General features: G+C 40.2%; 1 protein-coding gene across 1 annotated transcript; it reads right to left on the bottom strand.

Annotated features, from left to right (window-relative positions):
* Positions 1–2,166: 2,166 nt before the first annotated feature.
* Positions 2,167–20,659, bottom strand: LOC102776269 (uncharacterized). Its single transcript, XM_006787117.2, has 7 exons — positions 20,581–20,659; positions 20,243–20,442; positions 13,053–13,097; positions 12,695–12,733; positions 12,059–12,173; positions 10,361–10,522; positions 2,167–8,221 (listed from the first exon to the last, which is right to left on the bottom strand). The coding sequence occupies exons 2-7, from the start codon at positions 20,351–20,353 to the stop codon at positions 7,104–7,106; spliced, it is 1,590 nt and encodes a 529-aa protein (XP_006787180.1). The 5' UTR covers positions 20,354–20,442; positions 20,581–20,659; the 3' UTR covers positions 2,167–7,103.
* Positions 20,660–22,510: the final 1,851 nt, after the last annotated feature.

The raw sequence follows: 22,510 nt of genomic DNA, 5'->3' as shown, positions 1-22,510 counted from the left end.
CCAAAAAATAATTTGTTTAACACAGATCAGTGGACCACATGCTGAACTCAGAGGATAGAAACAAAGTAACAACCCTTCTACGCTGGTAGCTCTGATATCAATTCCAGTGTTGGTATCGATACAAACATATTTTGTGTTGTTCTGCCCACTTCTATTCAACAGGATTACAGCCCAGCAGAGTTTCATCAGAATGGTTAGAGAGGTTACGTCAGGGTTTTTTTTCTATGCATGAATGATCGGTTTTGTTTTAATTATTATACTTTTAAAGTAGGGCTATGGGGTGGTTTGTGTGTGTTTACTTGCCCTTTGATGCGCTATATCCTTTTATATATAGGCTTACTTATCTTTTTGTTGTTACACATATATTTAATTATTTAAGACCAACAAAGATTTTAAAGAAACCGTCCATCACACAGTGTCTGTTTATCCCTGATATGAGTACTTAAAGTAGTTTTCTTTGAAATGCAGAATCTTCAGTCACATTACTGCAGGGGCCACTGAATGATTGAAGAACAGATGTTAGTGGTGCAGATATTTGGATCAGCCTTGTTCAGGCTTCTTTTGCTTCTACTGTTACAATCATTGTGAATTTTACTAGTGTTACAATTAATATGTTTATTTATATTTGTTGATTTTGAGGCTTTATGCAGCCCTGGTCTGTATCTGATTACATGCAAGTTGCTCTGTGACTCCTTACTGTACATTAAGTAACTTGCTATAAATAGATAAAACGTGTTAATCCACATTTTAACACCTTTTTATGTCATCTGAACTCTCACCGCTAGGTGGCGTTAAAGCATGTTTGATCACATGTGCCCGTAGTATTTGTCACTGTCACACTATTCTTTCACTGTAATGGCCTGCTTGTTTAGTCACTGGCTTACCCAAATGTTGGATCACGGTGCACATTTTCTTCATTTTCTTTCTCCCCACGGTGATAGTGGGTCCTCCTTCACCTGTCGTTGAATGTGGGTGGTACACACTGATACCATCATGCCATCGATAAACTGGTTTATCCATGTTTTCTTCACTTGATGCTGTAGGCATTTTGTTAAACGCATATTAACTTAGGAATGTATGACTATAGATTGTGACAGCAGATTTGAGCGATTCGGTTACTCTGAGTGTGTGTGAGTTTGTGAAATAAGAGTATTATTGTTGTTTTGAGTCAGGGCAGTGAAGTGAAGCTCAGCACTGGAGACGTGTCCCTTTTCAAAGGTAACATGTAAGCTCAAAACTTGTATAAGTGAGAAAATACACTCATTGGCCACTTCATTGGGTACAGCTGCTTGCTTGTTAATAGGGGCCTTTCTATGTGGATTCTCTTCAGGTACTTGGACTGTGGGAGGAAGAAAGATTAGGTTAAGATTAGGTTAACTAGAGATTCTAAACTGTCCAGAGGTGTGAATGTGAGCACAAACATAGAGATGTTTTAGCCCTGTGACAGACTGACGACCCGTTCAGGGTATATCCTTTGATCCTATGACAGGTCGAATAGGCTCTCTTTCTTCCTTAAAGAAAAAAGGTTGAAATAATATGGTCAAATTGACCTGGTGGAATTCAAACTGAGCATTAGAATGAGGAAGAAATGTGATTTAAGTGTATTTTAATGTGGTATTATTGTTGGTGTCAGACAGCTGAGTATATCAGAAACTGCTAATCTGCTGGGATTTTCACATACAACCATCTCTAGGGTTTACAGAGACTGGTCTGAAAAAGAGAAAATGTCCAGTGAGAGGCAGTTCTTGCTGATTACAGTTGTTAGAGGAGAGTGGCCGAGAGTGGACGGCTTTGAGCAGGTAGGAAAGAAAAAGGTAACTAAAACAACCACTCATTTCTGAATGCATAATACACCAAACCTCATTAAACCTTTGCCATAAAGAATTAAAGCAAATGTGAAGTTTGAAATATGTCTAACTCAGTACTAGCAAGGTGTACCTAATAAAGTGGCTGATTAGAGTATAGAGGATCACTTCTCAGCCTCTTATACTTTGTGCTGTGATCATCACTGTTGTATTGCCAGCAAGGCAAGGACACAGATATCAAACTTCGGAAAAGTCAAAAACCTCTCAGAGTCAGAGCTGACAGCCGGATTTATTCTGAGTCATTCACGGCGACAGATACTCACGAGTAGGAGTTTAGTCAGGCGTCAGATCGGGTGTATTTCACAGCAGAATATGTGAGAACTACAGGCGCATATAATGTGAAGCAGAAGTACACACATGTATTTGGTAGCACATTTATTTTGACACAAAATCCACAGTTTTCTGTTCAATAGAGTTAAGCAGACGTCTGCGTCCAATATCGCAGAATCTCAGTGATGATCAGTGAGATGGAAGAAATCTAAATACAACCCCACCTTCTAAAAAACAAAACAAAACAAAACAAAAAACCCAAACAAACAAAGCAAAAAAACATGATGGTGTGCAACTAAACAGACACAACAAACGTGAGAACATCTCACTCAGTATGCATCGGAAATCTCTGAATCTGCTTTACACCAAGATACAAAATCAACTTGATATCCATGATGACACGAAAAAGTTTTGGCATTTTTTTAAATCGACAGTTATTATGTTAACATTATACTCAACATTATCCTCACAATAAGCGACAGTGATTTTTAACAAGAAAACGGCACGGTTACTCTCTCACACATACGTACGACACGCTGAAGAGCTGCAGGTAGAATTGCACAAAGATACCTTCAAAGTACACCACATGTTGTAGTAATATTAATCGGAACTATTCCATGTACAGTCACATATACATACTGCTATATATGCTGCTGTCTCGTAGCTGCAGGAGTAGAAGGAGACAGTCTTGAGTTATCCTGAATCAAAAGGATTGGATGTTTTGTTTTTTGTTTTCTGGCAAAATGGTTCAACGGCTGTACCAATGTGAGGTTTGTTTTTTTTTGTATTTTTATTCAATTCTTTAACTTTTGGCATTACAAAATAAAATCAGTACAAATATATAGTAGATACTATCTTCAGAAGGAGAGAACAGTCCTTTACAGTCAAAACTCGAGCGAGGTAACAGTCTTATATCAGGCCTTGGCCAAAGAGTGGTAACAAAGGTAAAATCTGGGGCTTTTTCTCCACACAAATTGGCTTCTGACAAGGCGAGACGAATCAAACCGCTTCTATTTACACTGACGTCAAATGAAAGCAGGAGTTGGGATACAATAAGCCCCAGTGTGCGACTCCTATGTTTCACCATCTTGTTCAGGTTCAGAAATTAAACATCCATCCATCCATCCGCTTTCCACCAGCTCATCTGGGGCTGCATCAAAAGGGAATCCCAAACCTCCCTCTCCCCAGCCACCTCCTTCAGCTCATTCGGGGAAAGCACCGAGGCATTCCCAGGAAGTGCTGAGGGACGTAATGTCTCCGGCGTGGCCTGGGCCTACCCCGGGACCTCTTTCCATGGGGGCATGCCCAGAAAATCTCACCCAGGAGGCATTCTAATCGGATGCCTGAACCACCTCAGCTAGTATCCGATAGATCCACACGCTAACTTTGTGTTTTTGTTAATAGCTTCTATGCCGGTAATGCAGTGGTTGAACCTGTTGCCTCACAGCAAGAAGGTCTTGGGTTCAAATCCATAAAGTGTTTCTGGGAGTCTGCATGTTTTCCCTGTTCTTTCTGGCATACTCTCAGACTCTAAGCATTGTAAATTGCCCATTCATATGAGACTGGCAACGTGTCCAGAGTGTACCCCACCTCTGCTCTATGGCAGCTGGCAAAGGGTCCAGCTAAGCCTCCGTGACCCTGAACTGGATAAGCGGAAGAAAGTGGATGGATACTTTCTAAACTAATATCAAGAGGATGCCATGTAAAAAAATGGTATTTTTTGGCCTCTTTTCTAAGTGTAAAATTTAAAACAGAATGATGCCCCTTAAGACAATTATCCTAATTAAAATCTACAATAAAATGTAAAAAACTAAGCACACACTAACCAGAGCGTCAGTGACATTACAGCTCATTTGCTTCATGATCCATCACAGGTCAAAGGTTGTTGTAATGTGTGAAGTACAGAAAGAAAGCTGTGCGGCTCTTTTGCACAAATGAATGATAATTAAAGTCGAGGGAGAAGTCAAGGAGGCTCACAAACAGTCGTATCCAGGATTATCTAGCCTTGCTTCACTAAAGACAGACCAATACTCCAGGAGGAGTAGCGATTCTTGTAAAAATGACTTGTACAGCCTTGAACTTGAGCACAGTGTGGGTGAAGACACATCAGGTGATCACTGTGTTTCATTAAAATCCGAGCAGTACTCTGGGAGGAGTACGGATTCTTGTGAATTGCGGTGGGACAAACGGACGATGGATGCATCGCCATGGTGTAAGCTCACTGAATCTTCAGTCAGATGAGCTTAAAAAAAAAAAGAATCAATACAAAACACTAAAGTTTAAGGTCAGTAACATGCAAGACACACACTGGGGCTTTAAAATACAACCCGATAATATAAGTTTGCACTTACGCCAAAGGCATTTTTTTAAAAACTGCTGTGTTTGTACAATCGAGGGCCTTTGCCCAGCACAGCTAGCATATGAGTCATAAAGAGGTAAATGTCATTTCAGTTCATCTCATTTCCTGTCAGCCAGCATAAACCAGAATAAGGAAAAAAAGTGTGAATACTATTGCTAAATACTATTTTTGCAAGTCTCACATGTAATATGAGCATTTTAAAAAGAGACTGCCAAGTACTCTTAGAAAATATTTTCACCATTTGATTTACAGCTATTCATAATCCACACACACACACACACACACACACACACACACACACACGCTTAGATTAGCTGGGAAACTACGGATTCCTAACAGAAAAATCCTTTTTCAACTAGGCACCACTGATCAATGACACACGTTACCTAAAACTAATGAAAATGAGAAGAAACGCAAGGCTCCAAAAAGGCTTTTTTGCCAGTATGTCCAGAGGATGAACCATCTTTGTCAGGCCATCAGCGAGTCACTGCAGAGGTGCTTTGAAGATGATCATCAAGAGATCAGAAAGCAAACTGCCACTCAAACTTCCATGCAAACTCACATCTGAATGTTCAAAAGAGCAAATGTGACTTGTTCTTTTTTAGGAGCGAACTGTGCTAAATTAGATTTCTCTCCACACTACTAAGAGTTAAAAGCTTTGCCTTCAGGCATTAAACAACTAGGGACACGAAAAAAGTGGCCTCCAGTGAGTGAACTACTGAGACCCTTGTCTCATAATAACAACTACGGCAAGACAAACATGTACAAATTGTGTTGTGAGACGCTCTCCGTTTATTTTTGAGCACATTGTTGTACTGACAGATAACTACAAGAGAGAACGTATGTGCTATCCCCCGCCAGGTGAGCATGGCAGGCTAATGTAATCCTTGGCCTTGCTCTGGATGTCAACTAGTCATCAACCAGGAGGCATTTAGAGAAAAACAGTCTGACTCTGCGACGTCCCGTTTTGCCACAGCAGTATTTAAAATAAAGGAGATTCTGTTCTGTGACTTCAGATGCTCCCTTCGTACATTTACACCTTTGATATTTAACAAGCATCACTCGACACAAACAGTCATCACGATGGGCACGTCTTTCCAAAGTGACTTCTCGAAGCACACGCCTACAGACTGGATTGCCACGCTGGCGTAACTCTGTTATTTTTTTCTTTTTGTTAAAAACAAACAAACAAACAAAAAAAGCTTTCAGTCGAGCATCATGCTATAAAAAATCCTCAAAAAACAGCTTTGAGTGCGTTTTTTTGTTGCAATGCATAACCTTTTACATTCATTATCAGTTTAGGCTTAAAGTGTGCGCCTAGTAAAAAACTCAACACGAGGATTCAGAGTGATATTGCCTTGCAAAAGGCAGGAGCACGTTAAAACTGCACTGAACCCAAAGACAAACAGCTGGCTAAGTATACAGTATACTGATGTAACAGTCTGAAACTATAATGTATAACTACAATATCATAGTAAAGCTTTGCCACCTGCACATTTAATTAAAGTTTGTACCCGCCCCCCTTTTTAAAAAAATCTTTAAGAAGGAGGCAACATAAGACACAAGGTATAAAACACTGACCCACTGAATCAATCAATCTATGATAAGGGAAGTGGGCTCCAATAAAAAAGAAAAAGGTCTTTCGATGTTTAAATGCCTAAAAAGATGACCAATATTTTATGTTAAAATGTGTGGATTTGACAAAAGTCAGAATATTTTATATCCACAGGCTGGCAGCCGGTGATACGAGCTCCATTTCAGAGCTAAAAATGCTGCTTCGATGCTTCGTACAGAAAAACACTGAAAGAAAAAGTCTAGGATGTCAGGTATTTTTCCCCTCATCTGCAGGGAAAACATTTTATCATAGTGGCTCTAGCAAGAAAAGGATGCAGAAAGGGGAATTATTTTTAAGGATTTTGAGCCATTTGCATTTTAAGAAAAAAACACCTCGTACTCCACAACAAACCCAAATCATCTCTTATAAATCATGAGAACTTTGAGGTCTGGGGATCCCAAAATAAAATACAGAGACCCCCTCCTAAAAATGTTACTCATCCGATCTGATGGCTTGCAGACATTTCTGTAAGCTCTCCAAGACTTTTCTTCAGTGATCACATTTTTCACTTCTTAAGTCTTCATCAACAGGCGGATGACAAATTAAAGGAAAACCCAGAAGCTGTTGGTATAGTTCACTTGTCTTATTAACATAGTAGTCTTCCAGGGTTGTCCCCGTCCACAGAGCGGTCCATCAGAGGTCACTGGGTGGTTGGATGAGTATGAAAATCATGTCAATAATTTTGCTAATGCCTTTGCAGTCACCTGATCTCAGCTCAGTTAAACACTAATGGAAGATTTTGGAGACTTTCTACAACCATCATCCAAATGCCCCTTTTTTTTTTTTAAAGAAAAAAAAGGACAAAAAAAAAAAATAGCGTGCCATCCCTTCAGTAGATTTACAGAGATTTGTAGAACCAACACTAAGATGCAGTGAATCTGTTCTGATAGCTCAAATCTTCCCTAAGAGCAATCGCTTTCTTTTTTTCCTTTAATTCGTCACTCATCCGGTTACAAATGCTATCCCACTTTTCCTTCCTTCCATGGCTGTTTACTTACAGGGACTCCACAGTGATGATAGCCTCGTTTCTGTTAATGATGATGCTAGAAGGGGAAGAGACATGGTCGCGCTGCTCCGCGCAGTCGTCCAGCACGGGCGACTGTGCTGCGACCTTCTTTTGCTGGGAACAGTCCACGCCGTCCTGCAGCACCTTCTCCCCTTCCTTCACAACATCTTTCCCTCCCTTATCGAAGCGCCCCTTCTTTGGTTCCTCATCTTCTTGTTGCCCTCTTTTCACATGGCAGCGGCACACCTCAATACCCGAGTCACCCGTCAGCCGTCGATGCCGGAAATGGTCCTCCTCATCCTCGTCTTCGTCGTCCTCCTCCTCTTCTTCTTCTTTTTCCCTTTTTTGCTCCTCCTTGCCGCCGCAGTGCACAGAGACAGCCATGTTTGATAAGAGGAGAGCCTGCTTAGGAGCTGAGTGCAGGGGCCTGGTTTTTGGATCATGAGGTGACGTCTCTTCTTTCGCTCTCTGAAGAGCCATGGCTCCGAGTGGGTCCGATGGAACGAGAGGGTGGACTTGACCAGCGGGAATGGAAGATAGCAGCGAGAGGGGAGAGAGCGGAAGGCGAGAGGAGTGTGAAGGACGGGAGTGCAAAGTGAGGGCAAGCGGATGAGATGGAGGCGAGACTCCTTCACTGCCGTTAGAGGAACATCTCTGCACCGGAATGACATCCGGAGTGACCGCAGGTATAACATCAGGTGGAACCTGCGAGGGTGGCGATGGCATCAGCGTGAAGGGGACCCCAACCCTTGGCACCACGGCCAGATCTCCTCCTGCTTCACTGGGCGTGGACATGTGGCTGCTGTCGTATGTCTCATCCGTCACCTGGACAGAGAAGGAGGTGCTGGATGGGGAGGTGAGGGAGCAAGACTCACAGGAGCAGCTGGTGTAGTTATCAGAGCTCTGTGAGGAGGTCAGACCGCTGGGGCCGGGGCCCAAGTAGGGAGGGCAGGGGTGACGGTGGTGGTGATGATGGGGGTAAGAGGAGCTAGGACCTGCTGCGGCACCTCCCTGCAGTGCAAAGATGGAGCTGTAAGGCGGGGGAGGGGTGCTGGGCTGCGCAACAACCTCCTCGTAAGAGGGCAACTTGAAGGAAGCCAGAAAACCTGTGACGAAAGAAACACACTTTTAGGCTTCAGCTCCAGGTACGCAAACTAGTGTTACATGTCAGTTAGCTTTCTCATGGGGTTATGCCTCATTGGTGTGGTGTGGCAAGCTCATTTGTAGTCAAAGTTTACTCCTCCCACACGCCAGGGCGGTGAGGGAGCTTCACGGTGAGATGGGTATGAGTGTGAACCTGCTGGCATCACGCTCCTTTGGTTTTGTTATTTTTAGAATCTGTGAATTTTTGCCTCCCAATTTCTGTCTGAAGGTGTTTCTGCTATTCTAGCATGTGATGTCTATATTTTTTAAGTTTTGGGTTTGAATTCTTTACTATTCTATAGAGTTATCTCTGGCTTTACTTTATTCTTGTTCTCCTGAAGTCTTTTAGTTTTTGTGTTTTAGGTTTAGGTTTTAGTCGTTTTCTTTTGGGTTACAGTGGTCCCTCGTTTATTGCAGGAGTTACGTTCTAAAAATAACCCACGATAGGTGAAATCCACAAAGTAGCCAACTTTATTTTTTATATTATAGATGTTTTAAGGCTGTAAAACCCCTCACTACACACTTTATACACTTTTCTTAGACAGACATGAACATTTTCACACTTTTCTCTCTTGTTTAAAGACTCTCAAAGCTCAAACCTTTGTAGAAAAATAAGTCCAGTATTACAGAATGAAAACAAAGGCACCCACAGTTGCCTTTGACAGAGCAAAACGTTTCGACAACATTGTTGTTTGTTGGGGAGAAAACTTACAAACATACAGTGCAGCACTTTAGAGTCAAACTGCTAGCGATTGAAGATTTATGTAAATATGACAAGCTGAACGCATTCTGTACTGTACAGGAGACATGGCATGGAGGAGACTGATTGACAATGGTCTACAGCCAATCAGGACGCAGAACACAATGCACTGTGAAAAAAGAAAGGCATGCAAAATTGCACACAAAAAAATCTGAAACAGCAAGGCCGCGAAAGGTGAACCGTGTTATAGCACCACTGTATTTCTATTTTCCTTCCATAGTTAGTCACATCAAGACTCAAGAAACAACTTTTTTCCTATTAGTTTCAGCAGTGCTTGTTCTCCGGCTGTCTTTCACTTCCCTAATTAACTCACAGTTTATAAATAGTTCAGTCTTCCTTATTGTCTGCTGCTGTACCTCATGTTTTCCCTTGAAAGTTTTCTAGCTCCTGTGTTCAATTTCTGTTGCTACATCAGTTATTAAAGTTTTGTATTTTCTAATACATGTCCATCAAAGCCTCCTCAGGCAAGCTGCAATAACATCTTTTAACAGATACTAAAACTCAGGATGTTTGCTCTCCATTTTTATTCTATTTTAGTTCACAAAATTGGTTCATTTTTTTCCTTCCAAAAGTCTAGTTTTTATTTTTATTGTAGTTAACTAAAACTAGCTGTGCAAAAACATTTTAGTTAAGTATGAAACCTTGTGCTACATCTGGTGTTTGTTTACCACTTCTGGAATAGTTGGACGTATATGACGCAGCATGTGAAAGACCATCCAAAATGATAACCTTTAACTTTGTTTCCTAAAATGTCAAAACTTCTAGATTAACGTAATTTTTAACTGTGTCCATTCTTTGCGTGATCACGGTTTAATAACAACGCAAATAGGTTTCACCAGGTTTACAAGAAGCTGTCAATCCATCACAGTCCACACAGACTTGAGAGATGTTTGCCGATAATAGAATTTAGATAACAAACATTGAAAATATTGGAAAATCTGGTTGTCCTCAAATGCATCTTTGCTCTGAGTTCTGTCTGTGCCTTTGGCTGGCTTTTACGCTGCATCACACACTGGTGATTTGCAAACAGACTGATGTGCACACCAAAAGCTTCTATATGAAGATTTTTACTCGCTGTTACATTAAAAGCATGAGCCTCTTTCCTCAATTAAAAACTCCCCAAAACAGTTCATTTAACAAAACACGCTTTACATTTACTGCTTTATTACTTCCATATGATGCCTGTTAACAGACGTATTTTGAAGTATCTAAATGTAGGAATATTCCTATTTCCTCAGAAAAAGCGGTGCAAGGAAATCATAATGCATGCAAAGTCTGTGGAATTGATTAATTTAGTATTCAAAAGCTACAGCATGTGTGATTTAAAATGAAGCAAACATACTGAGGTCCAGCATTGATGAAGGGTAGTTGCAAGCGCCGTTGTAAGCGATAAGATTGATTTCTCTCTGCCTCTGCTGCTGTTGAATTCTCAGCTTGGCCCGGCGGTGGCGGTAAGCACAGAAACAGCTGAAGAGGATCAGCACCGTCCACAAGAGCCAGAACCCTGTAGAAAACAGGAAATGAGTGGCCATCGTGATAAAAAAAACAAACAAAGAAAACGTAACCTTCAGGTCTGTTAGCTGAATTTCATCTCAGATCTACTCTGCTTTTTATCAAAGGACTCATTGAGCTTCCAGGCGCATCAGGTAACCAACAGCCCAAAGCACACACTATTCAAATTTTCTGTTCGTGCAAGCGAGCCAATCCTAAAACAGTTGTCTTAAAGACGGGGGAAGGACACATAAAAGCACCGCACCAAGGCACGTTTCAATAAGGAGAGATAAGGAAGAACTGAACACGATTTATGTAGGAATGTGACTAGGCTAGTGACTAGACTCTGACGACCCATCACGGCAGTGGGGAATCCGAGTGGTGATAGGATTTAGGACAGGAACACCCAGGGTGGTTGTGAAGATGAAGACTGAGGGTTGGGAAAGTGGTAGCAATGTAAAGACCAGAAAGCAGCCGAACCCCCAAGACGACAGATGATAAATTACAGATCTTCCTTACTGAACGTAAACATTAAGGATTATTTTAAACTGAACCATGTAAGAACTAGAAACACTCCAAGAGCGCAAACCTTGGAAGGAAGATGTGTAACATTAAAGTGAGGTCAGAGGTCAAATATGACATAAAATCTGGATGCAAACTATAATGTGATATTTTGAATCTGAACATAACAGTATCATCTCCTACAGGTTGCCAATATTAACAAAATTTAAAGCTAAAAAAACATTTTATGAAATTTGACCTTGTTTGAACTTAAAGGAGAGGTCAGAGGTCCAAAGCAAGGTAATATTTAGAATCTCCATATATCGTTCCCTATATGTCCATATGCTGGCAATAAAAACACTTTGGCCTTCAGATCAATCTATTGAATTTAAAGTAGATGTCAAATGTGACAATGTGGTATTTCCTATATTTTTGCAGTACACATCTAATTTGTAAGCATCATAGTTTCTAGGTTAGAATGTTTTTTGTCAGTTTTCGACCATTAAATCATTAAGTTGACATTGAAAGCCTTAGTAGTGTTTTAATGGGTCTATTAAAAGAAACCAGAGATTTCTTCCTGGTTCTTCCTGTTTAAAGGGAGTTTTTCCTTTGAACTGTCACCAAGTGCTTGGTCATCTGGGGTTGTCTGAGTGTTTATTATTATTATTATTATTATAGGGTCATGTTGTTGTGATTTGGTGTTACATAAATACAACTGAATTGAATGTAAGCCAAATTTTAATGAATTGTTAACATGACCCCACTCTACACGCCTCAGTGTTTTATCAGAATTTATTCGAAGCTTTTTAACGTACCACGTTTACAGACAGAAAGAATCACAGCTACCAAAGGCTATAAAAAACATAACCTCCTTGGTGGAGGCAACAACATTAGTAGATTATGAGACCAGGACTTTAGAGCTGCAGGTAAGCATAATAGGACACCTTGAATGTTTCCCAGCAGGTCTGAGTAATGAACGATAAACAGCCATTAAATCAGAACCATTTCCTCAGTAGCACAGCAGAGAAGAAGCGGTCAGTTGACTCACACCAGAGTTCATAGTAGTAGGTGCAGCAGCCCGTCTCCCCGCAGCAATGTCCCGTTTCACACAGGTAACCTGGACTGTTGTTCACTCCAGGACAGTACTTTGGATGCCTCGCCATCTAATAGATAAAACACCACATTGCAATGTAACCACAGTGGAAATATTGTAGGAAGGTCTAAACTGGAGCCCAGTGGTATTCCTATGCTCTATCAATTTCTTCCCCCACTCCAGTTAGAAAGCAACATTTGCTTAATTTGTAGATGATGTCCTCCCTCTCTCTCTCTCTTTTTACGTCTATTTTGGTTTTGGTGTTCACAGATGGATCATGAAGGTAACCATTTATTAGTTATGTCTTTCTGTTGTTTGCTAATGAAGCACACAGTAAGTCTAACCAAACTTTAAACTACTGATACACACAGACTTATGTGTACCTGAAACCCTAGAAATAAAACACAGTTATCAAAAGCATCATCAGTTGAAAATTATCATAGCAGTTTCATATTAAATCTCTGATACTTTTCTGTTAACAATGAAATAAACAGTTATTGCATCTGTAATCTTATTTTTTATATGAGCGCATATTTAATGGCAGCTGCGGGTAAAAAAGTATTTTAAAAAATGTTTTAAAAAGCCTCCCACCTTATTGATTGTGCTCATTTCGATCTGTTTCACAGGCACCTATAGTGAGAAAGGGAAGAAACTAAAGCAAGTGAAAACCCAAACATTAAAAATGTGCACACCATAAAAAGCCAGCAAATTTCAAAGCTTTTACATTATAACAACCTCAATGAGCTCAGACACTTGAGCAAAGCCATAAACCATACTAATAAAGCACTGAGGAGAGGTTGCTAAATCTGTCATGTGCATAGTTACCACACAAGACCCAAGTGCTAACAAATAATTATGCATTACTATAGCAACCACTGAGGAAAAGGCTCTGAGGCCTTTTTACCCGTGTGGACAATATTTAGTTGTGGTTAAAGGTTGAACTCCCTACCGTAGCTTCTTCGGTTACATCCAGCCCTTGCAGGGACATAGTCATCTAGTAAAAGGCAGAGAAAGAAAACAGTTAAAATGGAGCTTAAAAAAAAGTAAAGGGAAAAAAAGCAAAAAAAGATATGATGTGTTGTTATTACAGTAATTCAAGCATATAAAATTGGCCACTAAAGACCCATTTTCCAGTATTAAGCCAGTGGCTACTACTGACTTTTCGAGAAGAAAGAAGGGAAGGTCGCTCATACAACCGTTCCTTGTGCGCTCCCTGTTTCAAATACATGCCTGTAACTACCAATTATTTTCATTACTCATTAATCTGTTAGTTAACTGTTAGAGTCATAAAACATCAGAAAAGTACCCCACGTCTATTCTCAAAGCTCAGCTTCACTCATATTTTGATTGTTTGACTTAAAATTCCCTGCAAGGGTGTACAGAGACAAAATTACAGAAAAAAAAAAAAAAAATAGTGCCACTTCCCTAAAACCATAACAGTGTGATACTATATATACACTTATGCTTCTGTAAATGTCACGCAGACCTGCTGAGAGTCAAAGGACAAAACGCCTGTGTGTGTGCTTGCGTGCATGCGTGTGTGTATCAGTGTGTGTTCTGGATGTGAGGCTATTGTAGAAACAATGTGGTGGCACAGCTGAGGCTTTGTTGCACACCAAAAACTCCAGCCTGGTAAACGAGACCCGTTTTGTTAACAAATATCTGCTGGTTATGTGTTTAGCATAAGAAACAGTGCTGATCATAGTCTGCATACTTTATGTGTGTACAATGCGCACATGTCTGTGCAACTATTCTGAGTACGAGAATCACCTCTGCTCTCTATTCATGTCAGTGACCTAAACGTTCATGAATAATCCAACTCCACATGCTTCTCTGACAGTGAAGCGTATTTAACCAAGGGACACTTATGTTTACTGTTATTTAGTATAATATGTGGCACACAACTCTGCAGTACTGTATAGTATACACTTGTAACACCTGATGCATCCACAGGGCAATTAACATTGCATCACAAAACATTATGTGACATTAGTGGAAGAGTATCAACCTGACAAGGGCAGACAGGCTCCAAATAAGTACCTGGCATTATAGCAGACACAGGAAAGGATACATAACTCACATTTTTCTAATCAGAAACTGGTGCGGTTATAGATAGAAATATGTGTATATGATTACAACCGCTTTCCTCGAGATGTTTTTATAGAAAACTGCTTTTCAATTCAATTTTATTTATATAACACCAAATCACAACAGCGGGAAAAATGTTGTTTCAGGAAGAAACCTGAAACAACATTTCTTCCTGGGGGTGACAGGAGGGATACAGGAGAAAAGACACACTGTGGAAAAGAGCCAGAGATTATTAATAACTAATGATTAATGCAAAGTAAATGTAGATTGCTGTATAAACAGTGTGAGTGTGAGTAGGTGAAAAAAGATAAGTGAAAAAGAAACAGTTCAGATGGGAATCTTATGGGAAGCCCTCCAGCAGCCTAGGCTTGTTGCAGCATAACTAAAGGAGGATTCAGGGTCACCCGATCCAGCCCTAACTATATACTTTATCAAACTGGGAAGTTTTAAGCCTAATCTTAAAATTAAAGAGGGTGTCCGTCTCCTGAATCCAAACTGAGAGCTAGTTCCACAGAAGAGAAGCCTGAAGGCTCTGCCTCCCATTATACTTTTAAATATGCTAGGAACTACAAGTAAGCCTGCAGTCAAGAGGGAGCCACTGAAGAGAAACTAATATGCTTCCTTTTTCTAGTCTCTGTCAGTAGACTTGCTGTAGCATTTTGGATAAACTAAAGGCTTTTCAGGGTGGCACGGTGGTTAGCACTGTTGCCGCACAGCAAGAAGGTCCTGAGTTCAACTCCACCATCAGGCCGGGGTCTTTCTGTGTGGAGTTTGCATGTTCTCCCCGTGTTTGCGTGGGTTCCCTCCAGGTACTCTGGCTTCCTCCCACAGTCCAAAGACATGCAGTTTGTGGGGATAGGTTAATTGGTTAATCCAAATTGCCCAGCGCGAATGGTTGTCTGTCTCTGTGTGTTAGCCCTGCGACAGACTGGCGAACTGTCCAGGGTGTACCCCACGTCTCACCCTATGACAGCTGGGATAGGCTCCTGCGACCCTGAAAAGGATAAGTGGAAGGGAATGGATGGATGAAGGCTTTTCAGTGAGTTAAGGGCAACCTGATAATAACAATGCATTACAATAGTCCAGCCTAGAAGTATTAAATGTATGATCTAGTGTTTCAGTGTCACTCTGAGACAGGATGTTTCTCATTTAAGAGATGTTGTGGAAATGCAAGAAAGCAGTCCTACATATTTGTTTAAGATGCGGTTTGAAAGGCATATCCTGGTGAAAAAATAAAGGAATAAAGCCCAAGAGTCCTTAGTGTTCCTGGAGGCCATCCTGAGTAAGCATCTGGTTAGACACCATGTTTCTAAGATTTCTAGTACAGAGTACAATGACTGACTTTAGAAGCAGGAAATTAGGGCCTCATTTTCTTTGAAACAGTATTTGGCATTTGTTATCTAGCTTCATGGATAGATAAAGCTGGATGTCATCTGCATAACAGTGAAAGTATATGCTATGCCCTCGAATGATACTGCCTAAAGGAAGCATGCATAATGTAAACAGAATTGGACCTCGCACAGAACCAAGTGGAACTCCATAATTAACCTTAGTGTGTGAAGATGACTCCCCATTTCCATGAACAAATCAAAGTCTATTAGATAGATACGAAATGTTAAAATTTCCATAAAAGCACTTCCTGGAATCTAATCTTGATGTACCAACCAGGCAAAATCTTTCCCTCCAAATATCAACATCAATTCCATTTTTGATTTCAGTTTTATCTATCCAGCACCAGTTTACAGTAACAGTTGTCTCAGGGTGCTTTATATTATAAATTAAAGTCCCTATATTGTTAGTAAGAGAACCCTAATCATCACACAATCCATTGTAAGCAAGCATTTGGTGACAGTGGGAAGGAAGAACTGCTGTTTTAACAGGATGAAATCTTCAGCAGAAGCAGCCTCAATGAGGGCCAGCCATCTACCACGTGGATATAAGAGAAAGTACTAAGGAAAATGAAGGGAAATATAGGGGAACCACAAATGATAAACAAGGCAATAAACAAAGAGGCAGCAGATAATAGTTTCTGACATGCAGTAGTTGGATATGTCGTTTGTCCCTTCTCTTTCAGCTCTCTTTTATAATTTAGGCTTACACCTTTGGAGGTTAACTAGAAGATTGGATTTGGTAATGAGATGACCCTCAACAAACTGGGAGCTGAAGGCTCTGCCTCTCATTCTGCTTTTAGAAACTCAAGGAATCAAAAGTAAGCCTACAGCTTGAGAACAAAGTACTCTCTTAGGATATTATGACACTATGGCGTTTTAAAGATATAATAAGGCCTAACAGGATTTTGTTTTTAAAAAGAAAGCTTTTAAAATGAATTCTGGACAAATACAGTAGAGATTCTTTTGTAAACTGATAAATATTGGGTTATGTTACCTACCGTTGCAAATACCAGTGTCAAATGTAACAAAATCTGGGGACTTGGCCTATACTGATGGAAAACATAAAGAGTCAAGACAGGAAATGTTCTGTCATAAATACCATCAGGTTGAGTTCCTATGTGCTTCCTGAGAGGTAAGCCCACCACACGGCACAGGATATGCATACAAGTGTGACGACAAGTCATTCAGGCTTCCTCAGATACCGCAGACTAACCACAAATGATTTCCAGCCAAGGGTCCTGACAAGTCTCCATAACTTTGCTTACAAAATCCCCCAAAAGAATAGTAAAAAACAAACAAACAAATAAACAAAAAAAACCCCAAAATTATGTGCAAATGGCATCATTTTATTTTCAAAGCTTTTCTTAGCAAAGTCAACCAGTTCCCCAATGTCTAAAATGTAAACAGACCAAGTTCCTCGAGCAGGAAGAACACTGAGGAGGCTCAAGTGTTATACACAAATATTTACTGCAACAAGGCCAACTAAGGAGGACAGAGTGCAACAAAACAGGTCAACATGTGAAACCACTGTCCAATACGACAACAGGACACATTTATACAAACACAACTCATTCATGTGTACTGCACAGTTTTTCCCTCTCTGAAATAGGGCAGGTAAAATGCTGTGAAAAGTATTTGCACCTTTCCTGATTTCTTTTTTCCCCTCCATATTTATTACACTTACATGTTTCAGATGTTTTTAAATGATGATTTGTCCAAACCTACCTGGCCCTATGTGAAAAAAGTAATTGCCCCCCTTGTTAAATCATGAATGAACCACATTGACCATACGAGTTCAGTTTTACTTGCCACACTCTGGCCTGATTAATGGTGGACCTGTTGAATCAAGAAATCACTTAAACAGAGCCTGGAAATGGTACAAAGCCAGTTATAAAGCTTTTGGAGTCCACGGAGTCACAGTGAGACCCATTATTCACAAATACAGAAAAAAGATTATTTGTCTGCAGACAGACGCTGAGTCGCTACACTCCTGCATGTATGCTCAGTAGGCACCACTGAGTGTCTCCGGTAAATGACCTCTGAGAGACCCCTCCTCAGAGTGACCTCTTGTGACCCTGCCTAAGGAAATAATTATCAGCAACTGGAAGCCCAAAATAACCATTGTGTAAAACACTCTAGTATTCAGACCTTTCTCTAGTACATTCCACTTCAGAGCCTTAAAATGCTCCACACCTTATATTTTCTCATGACCAAGCTGAATTTTAGTTAAAAAGTCAATGCAATAGCATCAGCAAAGCTTCTTTATTTTACCCTCAAAAAGTCATATTCATTCACTTTCATTTCCCTTAGTTATCCATGCCTCAGCAGTTTGAGAGTCACTGCAATGCTACAGTAAATAATTACTGACACTGTCAACCATCACAAATACAAACAACCTAAATAAATCACACAGAGTAACAACAGCAATCAACAATTAATCAGAAGACTAGCAAACAAAACAACGTTAAGACCTGCCTGCGAGAAACTCAACGGCGGGTAGAGAGGGGGAAACTTATCCATATCATGAAACCGCAATGTGTGGGAGAAGCAACAATGACATTTAAAATCATATCCAGCCAGAGGTCAAAGACACACTTTTATGTTTCCATGAAGTTGCAAGACACTCACACACTCAACGGCATACTTTCCCTCGTTTCCCTAAGGGTCACTGCAACAGATGGATTTTTAAAAATCTTAACAACATCAACAGTTTGCATATTACGATGAGTAATTGACTATAAATAAATAAAAGCAGTTCTTGTGAGTCTTTTTATTAAAGTAAGATCAAGCTATGTAAAAGCTTAATTGTAAAAAAAAAAAAAGTTGGGATGTTGAGTAAAACTTAAATAAAAATAGAATCAATGATTGCAAATCTCATAAAATTGCACTGCAGGTAGGCCAGTTCAGCACCTGAACTCTTTGATTTGGAAGCCATGCTATGTCATAGATGCAGTTTAGCATTGTCTTGTTGAAATATGGAAGGCCTTCTCTGAAAAAGGCATCTTCTGGATGGGAGCACATGTTGCTCCACCATTAATGCTAAACTCTTTCAGCACTGATCAAGTGTTTCCAGATGTGAAAACTGCCAAGTCGACAGGTGCATGCCATCAGCGATGCTGACCTTTGAACTGAGCACTGATAACAAGCTGGATGCTCCTTTTCATCTTTAGTCCGGAAGACGTGGTGTCCTTGTTTTCCAAAAATAAGTCTAAAACGTTAATTTCTCTGACCACAGAAAAGCTTTTTTTTTTTTTTTTTTTTTAAATACACCACAGTCAAAGAGCTTTGGCCCAGAGAAAGATGGACTTTCTGGATCATGTTTCCGTCTGGCTTTGTTTTTGCTTGATAGAGTTTTAACGTGCCTTTGTGCATGGCATGGTGAATTGTGTTCACCACGATTTCTGGAAGTGTTTATGAGCCCCTGCTGTGATTTCCATGACAGAATCATTCCTGTTTTTAAATGCAGATCCACTTGAGGGCTGGAAGATCGTGAGCTTTTTGGCCTTGTTCACTGCACACAGAGATTTCTCCAGATTTTCACAGTCTTGATGATATTATGGATTGTATATGATGAGATATTCAAAGTCTTTCCAATTTTACATTGAAGAACATTATTCTGAAATAGTTCTGCAACTTGTAGACAGCTTTCTGCATACTGGTGAACCTCTCCCTGCCTCCCTAAGATGCTCTTTTTATACCCTATGATGTTACTGATCCATTTCCATTTAACCAAATTATTTGGAAAATTTTCTTCCAGCTTTCTTTTTTAGCACCACATACTTTTCCAGCTTTTTGCTACCCACATTTCCGCTTTGAAATGTGCTGCTGCCTTAAATACAGAATGAGCTAAATTTTTTCGTGATAAAGTAAAATGTCTCAGTTTAAACATCTGATGTGTTTTATATGTTCGACTGCAAATAAAATATAGGATTATCAGATCTGCATTTTACACAGTCTCCCAATTCATTTAGAACTGGAGTTGTATTCACTGAATACTTTCAGACAACACACTCAAAGCAGAGAACACAGTCATTGAACAAACCACTTCCCCAGTTCAGCAGAATAATGTTTTTCTTCTTAACAGCCAAGATTCACAAGGTGTCTTGCATTAAAAAGCTCTTGTTTGTCCATTTGCAGGTTTAAGCCACATTGCTAAACAAGGAATTTTTACTTGTCCACAAGTCTTGAAAACTACAATCTAAAACTGAAATACGACAAATCATAACCAAAAATTCATTAATTTAGTGTCTCTAAGTTTAAATTAATATAAACCGAGAATCTTTGCTTATCTTAAAGGATTTGCAAACCAATCCTGTTATGTCTAAGATATTCGTTGTACACAACCACGTCTACAAGTCAAACTTACAGATATGTTGCATTGGCCACAGACTCACAGACAGCCTTCCCAATGTTAAAAATAATTAAATATAAAATAAAACAGAGACCTAAGCTGACTGACTGCAGTGGTGCACAAATACACGTGCTGTCTCGTGTATGTCACAGATGTAATGACCAAAAGGTGACGAAATAAAATAATAATAATATGCCGAGGTCACTGCTGTTTGTCAACAACACCACAGGCCGAGGGAAGCATGTTGCTCTGCAGAACAGCTGCTGACAGCTGCGTGCGCATCAAAGGTAAAGCTGTGCAGTGCATTACCTCCATAGTCTGTAGCCCGTGGCAGAAAGTCAGCGTTTTCTCTGGATCCATGGCTAAACCCTCATCACCACTGTCCCATTCCACAGACAAGACAGCATCCCCATCCGCCATTCCCCCCAAACGGGCTGATGCCCCTCCCCGTCTCCGCTGCACGCTCCGGTGTACCGGGGCCGCTCTCTCGGTGTATTTTACGGCTGAACCTGCGCAAATTCACAACACAGACGGCTCAGTCGGCTCCTGTTGTTTGCTGTAGTAGAAGGAAGATGTTTCACTCGTAGAGACGGACGGAGCCGAGCATGATGTCATGCTTTTTCCCCCCCAGCCACCACAGTACTTACACGGGAGCGCTGTATGCTTTGATTGGCCGGAGCTCCCAGCAACAGCCTCAGAGAGGCTGCTTTCACGGTCCACACGGTGTTGCTCTATTAAACACAAATATAACCACAACGAAATAAATAGTGGCAAAAATATAAGTGCTTTGCCCAGGTATGTTTTTTTGCTGAGGCAAAATAAATGTCTGAATCTAGTTAGTTTATATAAATATTAACAAATTAGTATTGAAATTATGAAAATAATTTTCTTAAGAGCTCAACTTTTGTAAAACTTTTGCAGCACACCTACCTGTATCAGATGCGAGTTAAGTTTTCAGTTCTATTTGACATTATTTAATAATATAACTTCCAAATAAACTGCATGCATCGCAACATTTCGGAACGTTTATTTACAATGGAACTGCTTCGATACTGTAATTATTAGCCGCAAACAGCTGTGACGGCCTCCTAAGGCTAAATTGCTTGTTAAGTCCCAGCCAATGAGAATGCCCCCTGTTGCCAGGAGGAGGCTGCTGGCGTGCAGCACGAGCGGAAACGACCGCTGCTGAAGGACAGTGACATTGATTGATAGATCGATTTATTTATTAATTTTAATGTTGTTTTTTTTTTCAGGTATGCGCGCGCGCAGGCAACCACGTAAAGTAAGTAAATTTAAAAATTGTTGTTAGCTGACCTCGCCGTTTATGCTGTGTTTGTTACAGGGGCGTAACAAGTCAGTTCTAGGCCCCGAAGCAGATATCTGTGTACAGCTTTAGCCTTGAAGTGGAGCAGCATGGAAACTGTACAAGCAATAGATAGAAGAAGAAGAAGAAGAAGAATGAACATGGAAAGCTTGAAATTAGCTGAATACAAAAGGCCAGAATAATTGGAAAAAATTGAAATTTTTCCAGTAAAGTTCAACAATTGAATCAAATATTTTTGAACTTTACTTTCTTTGAAGCGCTGAAAGGATCAATACTGAATTTGTTATATGCTGTCTTTTGAAAATGAATTTCAGATGTGGAATTTATGCCTTTTTGTTACTGTAATGTCTTCACTGACAACCAAAGTCAGAGGTCAGGGGATTAGGCGTGTTCACTTTAGCTTAACTACACTTTGGTTCCTCCATCAGTCGGACATTACCCCTTTGGTTTGTTACATGGTAACTTTGTCCAAGTTGTTGCTATTTTTACTGCTTAGGCAGTGTTTAATATTTTGTTGTTGCATCCACCCGTTTTTTTTTTTTTGGTGCCAGTGGTTGTGAGGAAAAGTGACCAAAATTCTAAACATTGTTAAATAGAAATCATCTAATTTTTTTTTTGCATTTGTCAGCATTTTTGTTTTGTTTTTCTATTGGTTTGTATGACTTAATGCGTATTCTGTCCTAAAACCCAAATTCCAAATCCTTTCCTCAACTGTGCTGCCAAACCCAACATAGCCAGCAGTCCACCACAAGAGGGCAGCAGACAACATGCTTTTGCTTTTGGAGGCTTTTCCCCCCCTTCTGGGTTCAATGACCTGTTGTGGAAAACAACACTTAAGCTCAAAGTGAGCAAAACGAGGGTAGTTACAGATGTATACATTTGTAGTTAAGGAAGTCATTTAGTCTTTTTTGTCTCTTATTCATTGTGATGCACACCCTCTGCTTATGTTCTCTTCAGTAGGTGTGTTTAAAACCCTTGAAACAAAAGGTTAAAAAAAGAAGCAGCTTTTGTTGCCACACCTATAGTTTTCTCCACGTTTCATACCTGTGGTTGAAATCCCTCACTGTGTGATGCACGTTTTAGAGCTTACACACTGGTTTTGATTCATCTTTCTAAGGTAAACCCAGTTAATTAGCATGGATTATGGGTTGCACTCATTATAAGGGTGTGTTATCTACTTTATTTGTAAAGGCACACGTGTTGAGATGATGTCACAAATGAACTTTAACATTTCTCAGTTTCAGTGAGTATGC

The sequence above is a fragment of the Neolamprologus brichardi genome, chromosome 6 (assembly GCF_056152115.1).
Source record: "Neolamprologus brichardi isolate AB-2024 chromosome 6, ASM5615211v1, whole genome shotgun sequence".
Lineage (NCBI taxonomy): Eukaryota > Metazoa > Chordata > Actinopteri > Cichliformes > Cichlidae > Neolamprologus > Neolamprologus brichardi.
The sequence above is the reverse complement of the archived record's forward strand: the minus strand, read 5'-3'. Positions and strand labels throughout refer to the sequence as shown.